Source organism: Salmo salar, chromosome ssa01 (genome assembly GCF_905237065.1).
Source record: "Salmo salar chromosome ssa01, Ssal_v3.1, whole genome shotgun sequence".
Classification (NCBI taxonomy): Eukaryota; Metazoa; Chordata; class Actinopteri; order Salmoniformes; family Salmonidae; genus Salmo; species Salmo salar.
The window spans coordinates 130321369-130336490 of NC_059442.1; the positions used below are offsets into that span (position 1 = coordinate 130321369).

The window sequence follows — 15122 nt, forward strand, 5'->3', positions numbered from 1 at the left end:
AATTCACGTTTCAGCAGGACAATAACCTAAAACACAAGGCCAAATATACACTGGAGTTGCTTACGAAGATGGCATTGAATGTTCCTGAGTGGCCTAGTTACAGTGTTTATTTAAATTGGCTTGAAAATCTACGGCAAGACTTGAAAAAGGCTGTCTAGCAATGATCAGAAACCAACTTTACTGAGCTTGAAGAATTTTAAAAAGAACAATGTGCAAATATTCTACAATCCAGGTGTGCAAAGCTCTTAGAGGCTTACCCAGAACGACTCACAACTGTAATCGCTACCAAATGTGATTTTTAACACGAATTGACTTACGGGGTTGAATACTTATCTAATAAAGATGTAATAGTGTTTTATTTGTAATTTAGTTTTTTACAAATGCTAGAATTGTTCTTCTACTTTGACATTAGAGTATTTTGTGTAGATCATTGACAAAATAATGACATCTATTTGAATCCCACTTTGTAACACAACAAACTGTGGAAAGAGTAAAGGGGTGTGAATACTTTCTGAAAGCACTGTATGCCTGTCTGTGTGCGTAGACAACCAGGACCCGTCCTTGAACAGTCTGTCTGTGATGACGGCCCAGGACCCCAGGAGCACCATGTCTCATGACTCCAGCTCCCGCTCCCAGCAGAGTGGCCAGAGTGGCTGGATCAACACCTACCCTCTGTCCTCTGGCATGTCCACCGCCTCCAAGAAGTCAGGTAACACAACACACACACACACAGACGGACAGACGCAATGCGCCCACACACACACACGGCGAGATCTGACCATGTCCTTTCTGTCCCCAGGCCTGTCTAAGAAGAGTAACAGAGGGACTCAGCTCCATAAGTACTACATGAAGCGCCGGACCCTGCTGCTGGCCTTACTGGTGAGAGCTACAGTGGGGATGTTTACTGTGGAAGGTTTCAGTTCAGACAGAAACATTCCCTTTGACTCTCCCTCCTTGCTATTCATTTGCTGTTAGTCTACATTCTAACCGTCCACTTTGTTGCTAGGACTGACGTCCTCTCTCTCCCCCTCTCTAGGCCAGTGAGATTGAGCGGTTGACTACCTGGTACAACCCTCTGTGCACCCAGGAGTTGGCCATCGCTACAGAACAGTCAGTGGAGACCAGCATCGCCAACTGGAGGTCCAAGTACATCAGCCTCAGTGAGAAACAGTGGAAAGACAACGTCAACCTGGCCTGGAGTATAGCTCCTTATCTGGCTATGCAGCTACCTGCCAGGTATACACACACAGTCTCATGTACCTGGAGGGGAAACGTGGAAAAGCTTTAGGTTGGTTCCACCTGAATAATAACTGTTGTTGTCAGGTTGAAGAATGTTGCGATTGTGGCATGTTAGTGCTAACCCTGTCGTGTGTTTGTGTTTGTGTGTTCAGGTTTAAGAACGATGCGATTGTGGCATGTTAGTGCTAACCCTCTCGTGTGTTTGTGTGTGTTCAGGTTTAAGAACGATGCGATCGTGGCTGAGGTGACCCGGCTGGTGAGGCTGGACCCTGGAGCGGTCAGTGACGTACCTGAGGCCGTCAAGGTGAGTCGACTGGCGAAATACAGGTTGTCTGCTACGCAGGAGTGGCCAATGCTCATCATACCTCAAAGATATTTGTTGAAATACATGTTTTTTTTTTATGTCAGAGCCACGAAGTTCAGGTTTAAAAGTGGTGGTGTTTCTAATTGAACGTTTTTTTGTCATTCAACAAAATAAATAATTGTGTGTTTTCTAGTTCCTGGTGACGTGGCACACCATTGATGCAGACTCTCCAGAGCTGAGTCATATCCTGTGTTGGGCTCCTGCTGACCCTCCCACCGGCCTGTCCTACTTCTCCTCCATGTACCCCCCGCATCCCCTCACCGCTCAGTACGGGGTCAAAGTACTACGGTCGTTTCCTCCGGTACGAAACACAGACAGACACACACACACACTTTATACCGTCACTTATCCTAAAGTATTTGTTTCTTCTCTAGGATGCCATCCTGTTTTACATTCCTCAGATAGTTCAGGCCCTGCGCTATGACAAGGTGAGTGACACTACTAACTAGCTGCTGTGTTTCTACGTTACCCTGTGTGTGGTGTGAAAGATAACAAGCTTGTGTTTGATTGGCAGATGGGCTATGTGAGAGAGTACATCCTGTGGGCGGCCCAGAAGTCTCAGCTGTTGGCCCACCAGTTCATCTGGAACATGAAGACGAACATCTACCTGGACGAGGAGGCACACCACAAAGACCGTGAGAGACACACACACACACACACATACAGTTACGACCAAAATTATTGGTACCCTTTGGTGTTGGTAGAAGGATGCATATGCAGAAAATAACCCCATACCTATTGTAAAATATTTTGATGGATCTTTGATGTTATGGGGCTATTTTGCTTCCACTGGTCCTGGGGCCCTTGTTAAGGTCCCACGGTATCATGAAATTTACCAAGTACCAGGACATTTTAGCCAAAAACCTGGTTGCCTCTGCCAGGAGGCTAATACTTGTTTGCAAGTGGATCTTCCAGCAAGACAATTGTATTAGTATAGAATAATATAATTTCCCTGTTTTTTAGAACATAAAATACACTGTAGCTCAGTGTTTTTATAATTGATTTTATACAGTCTTTTTTGCTCATCTTTATCAATAATTTTGGTTGTGACTGTACGTACACACAAACGTGCATATGTACACACATACACACTCACTCTTACCACTCCTTTCTCTCTCTCTCTCCCCCTCTCTCTCCCTCTCTCTCTCTGTTTCTCCCCCTCTCCCTCTCTCTCTCTCTCTCTCTCTCTCTCTCTCTCTCTCTCCCCTCTCTCTCCCTCTCTCTCTCTGTTTCTCCCCCTCTCCCTCTCTCTCTCTCTCTCTCTCTCTCTCTCTCTCTCTCTCTCTCTCTCTCTCTCCCCTCTCCCCCTCTCTCTCTCTGTTTCTCCCCCTCTCTCTCTCTCTCTCTCTCTCTCTCTCTCTCTCTCTCTCTCTCCCCTCTCCCCCTCTCTCTCTCTGTTTCTCCCCCTCTCTCTCTCTCTCTCTCTCTCTCTCTCTCTCTCTCTCTCTCTCTCTCTCTCCCCTCTCCCCTCTCTCTCTCTGTTTCTCCCCTCTCTCTCTCTGTTTCTCCCCCTCTCTCTCTCTCTCTCTCTCTCCCCCTCTCCCCCTCTCTCTCTCTGTTTCTCCCCTCTCTCTCTCTCTCTCTCTCTCTCTCTCTCTCTCTCTCTCTCTCTCCCCTCTCCCCCTCTCTCTCTCTGTTTCTCCCCCTCTCTCTCTCTCTCTCTCTCTCTCTCTCTCTCTCTCTCTCTCTCCCCTCTCCCCCTCTCCCCCTCTCCCCTCTCTCTCTCTCTCTCTCTCTCTCTCTCTCTCTCCCCCTCTCTCTCTCTGTTTCTCCGTGTAGCCGACATCGGGGATCTGTTGGAGGAGATGGTTGAGGAGATAATAGGTGCTCAGTCTGGTGCAGCTAAAGACTTCTTCCAGAGAGAGTTTGACTTCTTCGACAAAATCACCAACGTATCTGCCATCATTAAGTGAGACTAACACCCATCCTTATATAGTCCACTACTGTTAACCAGTTAAGTTTTTTGGACATTGAAGTGTTGGTGTTTTTCAGGCCCACCCCAAAGGGAGATGAGAGGAAGAGGGCCTGTCTCAAGGCTCTGTCTGACATCAAAGTCCAGCCAGGTAACAACAGCTAGGACACATCCGTGGTACAACAGCCTTTCCTTAATTGGATTTACTCAACTCCTGCGTCCTCTCTCCTCCATCCTTTCTCTACTCTGTGTAAAAATAAAAAAAAAAGGTCAAAGGTAATTGAGGCGAGGCGGCGAGGAGAGGGAGCCTGGGTGAAAAATGAGCTTGTATGAAATGAGACTCCACCTCCACCATCAGGGAAATGGAGAGGGAGCCTGGGTGAAAAATGAGCTTGTATGAAATGAGACTCCACCTCCACCATCAGGGAAATGGAGAGGGAGCCTGGGTGAAAAATGAGCTTGTATGAAATGAGACTCCTCCTCCACCATCAGGGAAATGGAGAGGGAGCCTGGGTGAAAAATGAGCTTGTATGAAATGAGACTCCGAGGAGGGGAGGACACTTTTCCGTTCGCCTACTAACAAATTGACATCTCCTTGACCCCTCAACCACTTATCGGTTTCCGGGTCACAGAGGGTGGAGGATGGACTTTTGCCCAAATGATGAAATACCTATGTCTGTGCGGGTGCGTGTTTGATCACAGTGAATTGTAAATGTATGAATAGTTTTACCCAAGGTGTTTTGACCTCTGTAAGCAGTTGATTCCTATATCTGTGATTGTGCTATGTGGAAGCAGTAGTGTAAGGTATGTGTGTCTGACTGTGTATGTCTGCCCTCCACTGGTGGCCATCCTCCAGGCTGCTATCTGCCCAGTAACCCAGAGGCCATCGTACTAGACATCGACTACAAGTCTGGAACACCCATGCAAAGGTACTGACGAATTGATTTTATTCATTTGATTGATTAATTGATGGTTTTTATGCCTGACAAAGACCTTCCAGTTGAAACGTTGCAGTAAAGTACACAGGAGCATTCAATGGAATGTGGATATCTATTCCTTTCTTCGGCTATTTCAAGAAAGGTTTATTTTCCTATCTCACAGGATGTACAGTGCATTTGGAAAGTATTCAGACCCTTTGACTTTTTCCACATTTTGTTCCGTTACATCTTTATTCTAAAATGGATTAAATTGTTTTTTTCCCTCATCAATCTACACACAATACCCCCTAATGACAAAGCTAAAACAGGTTTTTTGACATTTTTGCAAATGAATTAAAAATAAATAACTATCACATTCACATAAATATTCAGACCCTTTACTCAGTACTTTGTTGAAGCACCTTTGGCAGTGATTACAGCATCGAGTCTTCTTGGGTATGACGCTACAAGCTTGACACACCTGTAGTTGGGGAGTTTATCCCATTATTCTCTGCAGATCCTCTCAAGCTCTGTCAGGTTGGATGGGGAGCGTTGCTGCACAGATCTCTCCAGAGATGTTCGATCGGTTTCAAGTCCGGGCTCTGGCTGTCTCACTCAAGAACATTCAGAGACTTGTCTCAAAGCCACTCCTGCGTTGTCTTGGCTGTGTGCTTAGGGTCATTGTCCTGTTGGAAGATGAACCTTTGCCCCATTCTGAGGTCGTGAGCGCTCTGAAGCAGGTTTTCATCAAGGATCTCCCTGCACTTTGCTCCGTTCATCTTTCCCTCGATCTTGACGAGTCTCCCAGTCCCTGAAAAACATCCCCACAGCATGATGCTGCCACCACCATGCTTCACCGTAGGCATGGTGCCAGGTTTCCTTCAGACGTGACGCTTGTCATTCAGGCCAAAGAGTTCAATCTAGGTTTCATCAGACCAGAGAGTCTTGTTTCTCATGGTCTGAGAGTCCTTTAGGTGCCTTTTGGTAATCTCCAAGCGGGCTGTCATGTGCCTTTTACTGATGAGTGGCTTCCGTCTGGCCACTCTACCATAAAGGCCTGATTGGTGGAGTGCTGCAGAGATGGTTGTCCTTCTGGAAGGTTCTCCCATCTCCACAGAGGAACTCTGGAGCTCTGTCAGATTGCCCACCGGGTTCTTGGTCACCTCCCTGACCAAGGCCCTTCTCCCCTGATTGCTCAGTTTGGCTGGGCGGCCAGGACTAGAAAGAGTCTTGGTGGTTCCAAACTTCTTCCATATAAAAACGATGGAGGCAACTGTGTTCTTGGGCACCTTCAATACAGCAAGCATTTTTTGGTACCCATCCCCAGATCTGTGCCTCAACGCAATTCTGTCTCGGAGTTCTACAGACAATTCCTTCAACCTCATGGCTTGGTTTTTGCTCTGACATGCACTGTCTAATGTGGGACCTTATATAGGCAGGTGTGTGCCTTTCCAATCTTGTCCAATCAATTGAATTTACCACAGCTGCACTCCAAGCAAGTTGCAGAAACATCTCAAGGATGATCAATCAAAACAGGATGCATCTGAGCTCAATTTTGAGTCTCATAGCAAAGGGTCTGAAAACTTATGTAAATAAGCTATTTCAGTTTTTTATATTTAATAAATTTGCAAACATTTCATAACCTGTTTTCGCTTTGTCATTATGGGATATTGTGTGCAGATTGATGAGGAAAATAATTTATTGAATCCATTTTAGAATAAGGCTGTAACGTAATAAAATGTTGAAAAATGGAAGGGGTTTGAATACTTTCTGAATGCACTGTATATCTGACTGCTGTCTCTGGTCTCCCCCCAGTGCTGCCAAGGCCCCGTACCTAGCTAAGTTCAAGGTGAAGCGTTGTGGGGTCAGTGAGCTGGAGAAGGAGGGTCTGCGTTGTCAGTCAGACTCTCAGGATGGGGAGGACAGCGAAGATGTAGCTCGCAGGATCGTCTGGCAAGCTGCCATCTTTAAAGTGGGCGACGACTGCAGACAGGTATGACAGACCAACACACACACACACCACAAGCATATTTTTCATACTCAGCACTTTATAAACAATACAAAATGTCATCAGCATTTTTTGATATTTGTATTCTCTCCATACCTCCTTTTCTTTCCCTCCCTCTCTCTTCCTCTCTCTTTGTCCCTCCAGGACATGCTGGCTCTCCAGATCATTGGTCTGTTTAAGAACATCTTCCAGCTGGTGGGACTGGACCTGTTTGTGTTTCCCTACAGAGTGGTGGCTACGGCCCCCGGTGTAAGAATAACCTCTACACCCTTTTTAGCAGGCCTACGGATCCATTTCCAAATTGCACCTGGTGTATTCCACTATTCTAACGCCGAACAGTAAGTTGAGACCGTGCCTTTTTTTTTTTACCCTGTCGCAATCTCAACTTACTGTTCAGAGTTAGAATAGCGGAATACACCAGGTGCAATTTCAACATTTTGTTGTGCATCAGCGTGTCAGCTAAGATTTTTTTTATTGGTAAATTAGTCTAGGCCAGCTATATAAACAAGCATTTCGCTACACTCGCATTAACATCTGCTAACCATGTGTATGTGACCAATAAAATGCGAATTGTTCTCTATGCCCCATATCAACGTTTTTAGATTTGCATGAAATGAGTTACAAACTTGCAAAATCTTCTCTCCGCCCCATGGCAAAATGAGTACAATTGCATGAAATTAGTTATAAATTTGTAAAATCTTCTCTACGCCCCGTGCTAAAATGTGTAGAATCTGCTCTAAAACTTCAATTTTGACTTTCCGCTGTCAAGAGGGGGGGCCGCTAAAATCTTTTGCTCACAAGTTGGGGTGGTCTACACCCTAGCCCTTAGACCTTACCCTTTGTCTTGTTACTCTGTGCTGTGTAGCATCACAGTAATGCTTTCCCTGTATCTGTCTCCATGTCCAGTGTGGTGTGATCGAGTGTATCCCCGACTGTAAGTCCCGTGACCAGCTGGGCAGACAGACGGACTTTGGGATGTACGACTATTTCAGGAACCAGTACGGAGATGAGTCCACTCTGGCCTTTCAGAAGGTAAGATGACTGTCCCCCAACCCCTGAACCTTCAACCCTGACCTGACCCACTGTGGTATTTTTTCACTTATTTGGCCATATACTTACAGTGCCTTCAGAAAGTATTCACACCTCTTAACTTTTTCCACATTTTGTTGTTACAGACTGAATTTAAAATGGATTAAATTGAGATTTTTTTTTGTCACTGGCCTACACACAATACACCATAATGTCAAAGTAGAATTAGGTTTTTTGAGATTTTTACTAGAAGTAAACCACACAGTGATTTCACCATGAGGCCAATGGTGACTTTAAAACAGAGTTTGGCTGTGATAGGAGAAAACTAAGGATGGATCAACAACATTGTAATTACTCCACAATACTAACCTAAATGACAGAGTGAAAAGAAAGAAGCCTGTACAGAATACAAATATTCCAAACATGCATCCTGTTTGCAACAAGGCACTAAAGTAATACTGCAAAAGATTTGGTAAAGCAATTCACTTTTTATGTTGAATACAAAGTGTTGCGTTGTATTGGATTTGCTCCAAACATATTACTGAGTACCAGGCCAGTCCATATTTTCAAGCATAGTTTTGGCTGCATCATGTCATGAATATGCTTGTAATTGTTAAGGACTGGAGTTTTTCAGGATAAAAAAAGAAACAGAATGGAGCTAAGCACATGGAAAATCCTAGAGGAAAACCTGGTTCAGTCTGCTTTCCACCAGACACTGGGAGATCTTTCAGCAGGACAATAACATAAAACACAAGGCCAAATCTACACTGGAGTTGCTTACCATGAAGACAGTTTTAACTCGACCACTCAGGAACATTCACTAACTTAAATCTACTTGAAAATCTATGGCAAGACCTGAAAATGGTTGTCTAGCATTGATAATGATCAACAACCAAGTTGACAGAGCATGAATATTTTTTTTATATAATAATGGGCTCAAGGTGTGGAAAGCTCTTAGAGACTTTCCTAAAAAGACTCACAGCTGTAAATGAGATTTCTGTATTTAAGTTTCAATACGTTTGCTAAAATGTCTAAAAACATGTTTTCACTTTGTCATTATGGGTGAGAGAGAAATAATATTTAATCGATTTTGAATTCGGGCTGTAACCCAACAAAATCTGGAATAAGTCAAGGGGTATGAATACTCTCTGAAGGCGCTGTATGTCTCTTGACATTAAAATGGAACGGTTGCCTTAATATACATCAACTCTTTTACCTCACCAACATTGTGCACAGAAGGCGCAACCTATTCTCTCTCTCCGTCGCCCCCACACTTTCTAGGCAAGGTACAACTTCATCCGTAGTATGGCAGCCTACAGCCTGCTGCTCTTCCTGCTGCAAATCAAAGATAGACACAACGGGAACATCATGCTGGACAGCAAGGGACACCTCATCCACATAGGTACAAAATCATCCATAACGTAGTCCACATTGGTACGCAATCAGTCATCCTTAACCTCATCCACTCAATAATTAATTTAATAGAGCAAGGGACACATTATTTCTCTTTGGGACAATAAAGATATGAATTTCATTTACAGTGGGGTCTGAAATGATGGACACCCTTGATAAAGATGAGCAATAATGACTGTATAAAATAAATAATAAAAATACTGAGGTATACTGTATGCAAAAAAAAACAGGGAAATTATATTATTTTATACTAATACAATTTCTCAGAGAAAGAGATTTTGTTGAACAAGTAATAAAAAAATGTTATCAAAAAGGTAGGGGCCAGAATTATTGTACAAACAGAGTGAAGACTCAAACGGACGACTAGTGAAAGCTCAAACCAATTTTATTCAACCCACTGCGTGGCTCAGCTGCAGGCACACCTTGCACATGATCGAACAACCATTTATATGTCATGACGAGAGTATGGGTACAACTTCTTGGAACTTCTTATGTGTTGCCCAACTGTTGCTCTGGTCAAACAGTCTGGTAGCAGTTCCTCTTTATCCGGTCACTTCTCCATGATGTTTATCAGTGACATCCTGTTCACCTTACTCGACAGACCGGGGTCATATACTGTTTTCCTTTTCTCTCACAGTAAATTTCCATTCACAAAGTTCCTATTCACTCTTCCTTGACCCCTAACACCAATAGAATTTTAACATGTACATGTATTGACGTAATCAATAAGTTCTAATATCGTGACTGGAATAAGTATAATAAGTATATTTCAAGTTAGAACCCCTAAAGATTCTTATAAATAAAGTAGTCAAAAGTGTAATATTTGTTGGATGCGTTTGCGGTTCGTTTTGGTTGTAGCTGTAGCTCAGTTGGTAGAGCATGGTGTTTGCAACACCAGGTTGTTTTATGTCACTCTGCTAAACAGTAAAATGTTGTTTCTCTGATTTATTTTGTGTCCAATAGAAATGAATGGTAAATCATGTATTGTGTCATTTTGGAGTCACTTTTATTGTAAGTAAGAACATAATGTTTCTTAACACTTCTAAATGAATGTGGATGTTACCATGGTTATGGATAATCCTGAATGAATCGTGAATAATGAGTGAGAAAGGGTCACAGATCATACCCCCAAGACATGCTCACCTCCCGTTATGGGTAATGGTGAGAGGGAAAGGAAATAATTTTGACCCCTATCTTTTTGAGGAAAAACTAATATTGCTCGTTTAAACAAAATCTATTTCTCTGAGTAATTGTGTTAGTATAAAATACAATTTCCCAAATAGTTTTTACATCCAATACAGCTCAGTATTTGAGTTATTTATTTTATACAGTCATTTATTGCTCATCTTTATCAAGGGTGTCAAATCATTTTAGTCCCCCACTGTATATATGAGTTGTCAAAAAAACAACATCTACTTTCAGACTTTGGCTTCATGTTTGAGAGTTCTCCTGGTGGTAACCTGGGCTGGGAGCCAGACATCAAGCTGACTGATGAGATGGTGATGATCATGGGAGGCAAGATGGAAGCCACTCCCTTCAAATGGTTCATGGAGATGTGTGTCAGAGGGTACCTGGCTGTCAGGTAAGAGTGGGTGTGACTCAATCTTATTTGCATCTAAACTGTCGTTTTTTTTGTGTTACTCAGATTATTATTTGTTGTCTCTCCGCTCTGAGTCAGGCCCTACATGGACGCGGTGGTGTCTCTGGTCACTTTGATGCTGGACACTGGACTACCATGCTTCAGAGGACAGACCATCAAACTGCTCAAGTCAGTACATCAATAAACCACATGGGCGCATAGATTACATTTTTGCAGTCTCTTTTGACCGTTTCTGAACATGTGTGTTTGGGTTCACAGGCAGCGGTTCAACCCCAGTATGAGTGAGAAGGAGGCGGCCGCTTACATCATCAAGGTCATCCAGAGCTGCTTCCTCAGCAGCAGGTAACACCAAAGGCCCTGTCCCTTTCCAGTCTCTAGCGCCTTCCCTCACTCTATCGCCCTGTCCCTTTCCAGTCTCTAGCGCCTTCCCTCACTCTATCGCCCTGTCCCATTCCAGTCTCTAGCGCCTTCCCTCACTCTATCGCCCTGTCCCATTCCAGTCTCTAGCGCCTTCCCTCACTCTATCGCCCTGTCCCTTTCCAGTCTCTAGCGCCTTTCCTCACTCTATGACCCTGTCCCTTTCCAGTCTCTAGCGCCTTTCCTCTCTCTCTATTTCCCTGTCCCATTCCAGTCTCTAGCGCCTTTCCTCACTCTATGGCCCTGTCCCTTTCCAGTCTCTATTGCCTTTTCTCTCTCTCTATTTCCCTGTCCCATTCCAGTCTCTAGCGCCTTCCCTCACTCTATTGCCCTGTCCCATTCCAGTCTCTAGCGCCTTTCCTCACTCTATGGCCCTGTTCCATTCCAGTCTCTAGCGCCTTTCCTCACTCTATGGCCCTGTCCCATTCCAGTCTCTAGCGCCTTTCCTCACTCTATGGCCCTGTCCCATTCCAGTTTCTAGGTCCTTCCCTCACTCCTATAACCCCATCTCAATAACCAGAAATATCTATATACATGCTAACAGTCTATATGCACACGCTATACATGCTGTCTATATACACATGCTATACATGCGAACTAACTGTCTGTATACAAATGCTATACATGCTAACTAACTGTATACAGATGCTATACAGTGCATTCGGAAAGTATTCAGAACCCCTTGACTTTTTCCACATTGTGTTATGTTACAACCATTCCTAAATGGATTCAATAGTATCAATCTACACACAATACCTCATAATGAAAAAGCAGAAACAGGTTTTTTGCAATTTTTGCAAATATATAAAAAATAAACAACTGAAATATCGCATTTACAAAAGTATTCAAACCCTTTATTCAGTACTTTGTTGAAGCACCCTTGGCAGCGATTACAGCCTTCTTGTGTATGACGCCACAAGCTTGGCACACCTGTATTTGGGGAGTTTCTCCCATTATTCTCTGCACATCCTCTCAAGCTCTGTCAGGTTGGATGGGGAGCGTCACTGCACAGCTATTTTCAGGTCTCTCCAGAGATGTTCGATCAGGTTCAAGTCCGGCTCTGGCTGGGCCATTCAAGAATATTCAGAGACTTGTCCCGAAGCCGCTGTGTGCTTAGGGTCGTTGTACTGTTGGAAGGTGAACATTTGCCCCAGTCTGAGGTCCTGAGTGTTCTGGAGCAGGTTTTCATCAAGGATTTTTCTGTACTTTGCTCCGTTCATCTTTCCCTCGATCCTGACTAGTCTCCCAGTCCCTTCCACTGAATAACATGCCCACAGCATGATGCTGCCATTACCATGCTTCACCGTAGGGATCGTGCCAGGTTTCCTCCAGATGTGACGCTTGGCATTCAGGCCAAAGAGTTCAATCTTGGTTTCATCAGACCAGAGAATCTTGTTTCTCATGATCAGAATCCTTTAGGTGCCTTTTGGCAAACTCCAAGCGCGCTGTCATGGGCCTTTTTACTGAGGAGTGGCTTCCGTCTGGCCACTCTACCATAAAGACCTGACTGATGGAGTGCTGCAGAGATGGTTGTCCTTCTGGAAGGTTCTCCCATCTCCACAGAGGAACTCTGGAGCTCTGTCAGAGCGAACATCGAGTTCTTGGTCACCTCCCTGACCAAGGCCCTTCTCCACTGATTGCTCACTTTGGCTGGGCGGCCAGCTCTAGGAAGAGTCTTGGTGGTTCCAAACTTTTTCCATTTCAGAATGATAAAGGCCACTGTGTTCTTGGGGACCTTGAATGCTGCAGACAATTTTTGGTTCCCTTACTGTACCTCGACACAATCCTGTCTCGGGGCTCTACGAACAATTCCTTTTGAGCTCATGGCTTGTTTTTTTGCTCTTTTTGCACTGTCAACTGTGGGACATTATATAAACAGGTGTGTGCCTTTCCAAATCATGTCCAATCAATTGAATTTACCACAGCTGGACTCCAATCAAGTTGTAGAAACATCTCTAGGATGATCAATGGAAACAGGATGCATCTGAGCTCAATTTTGAGTCTCATAGCAAAGGGTCTGAATACTTATGTAAATAAGGTATTTCTGTTTTTAATAAATGTTGATTTTATTTTTTTATTTTTTTTAAACAACGTTTTTCACTTTGTCATTATGGGGTATTCTGTGTAGATTGATGAGGAACATGTTAGCTTAAATTATTTTAGAATAAGGCTGTAACTAAACAAAATTTGGAAAAAGTCAAGGGGTCTGAATGCTTTTCCCGAATGCACTGTACATGCTGACTGTCTGTATACACATGCTATACAGTTGAGGTCGGAAGTTTACATTCACTTAGGTTGGAGTCATTAAAACTCGTTTTTCAACCACTATACACATTTGTTGTTAACAAACTATAGTTTTGGCAAGTCGGTTAGAACATCTACTTTGTGCATGACACAAGTAGTTTTTCCAACAATTGTTTACAGACAGATTATTTCACTTATAATTCACTGTATCACAATTCCAGTGGGTCAGAAGTTTACATACACTAAGTTGACTGTGCCTTTTAAACAGCTTGGAAAATTCCAGATAATGATGTCATGGCTTTAGAAGCTTCTGATAGGCCAATTGACATCATTTGAGTCAATTGGAGGTGTACCTGTGGATGTATTTCATGGCCTACCTTCAAACTCAGTGCCTCTTTGCTTGACATCATGGGAAAATCAAAATAAATCAGCCAAGACCTCAGAAAAAGAATTGTAGACCTCCACAAGTCTGGTTCATCCTTATGTGCAATTTCCAAACGCCTGAAGGTACCACGTTCATCTGTACAAAAAATAGTACGCAAGTATAAACACCATGGGACCACGCAGCCGTCATACCGCTCAGGAAGGAGACGCGTTCTGTCTCCTAGAGATGAACGTACTTTGGTGCGAAAAGTGCAAATCAATCCCAGAACAGCAAAGAACCTTGTGAAGATGCTGGAGGAAACAGGTACAAAAGTATCTATATCCACAGTAAAACGAGTCCTATATCAACATAACCTGAAAGGCCGCTCAGCAAGGAAAAAGCCACTGCTCCAAAACCGCCATAAAAAAGCCAGACTACGGTTTGCAACTGCACATGGGGACAAAGATCGTACTTTTTGGAGAAATGTCCTCTGGTCTGATGAACCAAAAATAGAACTGTTTGGCCATAATGACCATCGCTATGTTTGGAGGAAAAAGGGGTAGGCTTACGAGCTTAAGAACACCATCCCAACCGTGAAGCACAGGGGTGGCAGCATCATGTTGTGGGGGGTGCACTTCACAAAATAGATGGCATCATGAGGGTAGGGAAATTATGTGGATATATATTGAAGCAACATCTCAAGACATCAGTCAGGAAGTTAAAGCTTGGTCGCAAATGGGTCTTCCAAATGGACAATGACCCCAAGCATACTTCCAAAGTTGTGGCAAAATGACTTAAGGACAACAAAGTCAAGGTATTGGAGTGGCCATCACAAAGCCCTGACCTCAATCCTAAAGAAAATTTGTGGGCAGAACTGAAAAAGCGTGTGCGAGCAAGGAGGCCTATAAACCTGACTCAGTTACACCAGCTATGTCAGGAGGAATGGGCCAAAATTCACCCAACTTATTGTGGGAAGCTTGTGGAAAGCTACCCGAAACATTTGACCCAAGTTAAACATTTTAAAGGCAATGCTACCAAATACTAATTGAGTGTATGTATGTAAACTTCTGACCCACTGGGAATGTGATGAAAGAAGTAAAATATTAAATAAATCATTCTCTCTACTATTATTCTGACATTTCCCATTCTTAAAATAAAGTGGTGATCCTAACTGACCTAAGACAGGGAATTTGTACTAGGATTAAATGTCAGGAATTGTGAAAAACTGAGTTTAAATGTATTTGGCTAAGGTGTATGTAAACCTCCGACTTCAATTGTACATGCTAACTAACTGTCTATACACATGCTATAACTGTCTGTTTTCTGTCTGTCTATTCAGGAGCAAGACCTACGATATGCTGCAGTATTACCAGAACCAGATCCCATACTAAAGACCTGCTGCAGTATTATCACATACTTGGACCTGTCTGATATGAGTCCTTATTCCCTATATATGCAGTAACCTCTGCTTTTTATCCTGTCTGTAAGGTCAGAGGTTGTCCTGTACAAAGTCATTCTCTTCAGCTAGCTAGCATCAAGCATCTTGTGCACTTTATAGATCATCGTATTTCGCCCACCTGATTGGACCCTGATCAAGAGTTGTTACACCAGACTA

General features: G+C 43.5%; 1 protein-coding gene across 2 annotated transcripts in view; it reads left to right on the forward strand.

Annotated features, from left to right (window-relative positions):
* pi4kaa (phosphatidylinositol 4-kinase, catalytic, alpha a) overlaps positions 1 to 15122 on the forward strand; it is a 43481-nt gene extending 28359 nt beyond the window's left edge. For both annotated transcript variants that reach the window (XM_014127721.2, XM_014127727.2), the window contains exons 34-51: positions 545 to 709; positions 800 to 879; positions 1037 to 1236; positions 1456 to 1543; positions 1737 to 1904; positions 1978 to 2031; positions 2118 to 2238; positions 3383 to 3512; positions 3596 to 3666; positions 4372 to 4444; positions 6248 to 6425; positions 6585 to 6689; positions 7347 to 7472; positions 8751 to 8871; positions 10305 to 10464; positions 10561 to 10650; positions 10741 to 10824; positions 14847 to 15122. In XM_014127721.2, the coding sequence (XP_013983196.2) occupies positions 545 to 709; positions 800 to 879; positions 1037 to 1236; positions 1456 to 1543; positions 1737 to 1904; positions 1978 to 2031; positions 2118 to 2238; positions 3383 to 3512; positions 3596 to 3666; positions 4372 to 4444; positions 6248 to 6425; positions 6585 to 6689; positions 7347 to 7472; positions 8751 to 8871; positions 10305 to 10464; positions 10561 to 10650; positions 10741 to 10824; positions 14847 to 14898 (2066 nt within the window). In that variant the 3' untranslated portion in view covers positions 14899 to 15122. The remainder of the gene's footprint in view (positions 1 to 544; positions 710 to 799; positions 880 to 1036; positions 1237 to 1455; positions 1544 to 1736; positions 1905 to 1977; positions 2032 to 2117; positions 2239 to 3382; positions 3513 to 3595; positions 3667 to 4371; positions 4445 to 6247; positions 6426 to 6584; positions 6690 to 7346; positions 7473 to 8750; positions 8872 to 10304; positions 10465 to 10560; positions 10651 to 10740; positions 10825 to 14846) is intronic.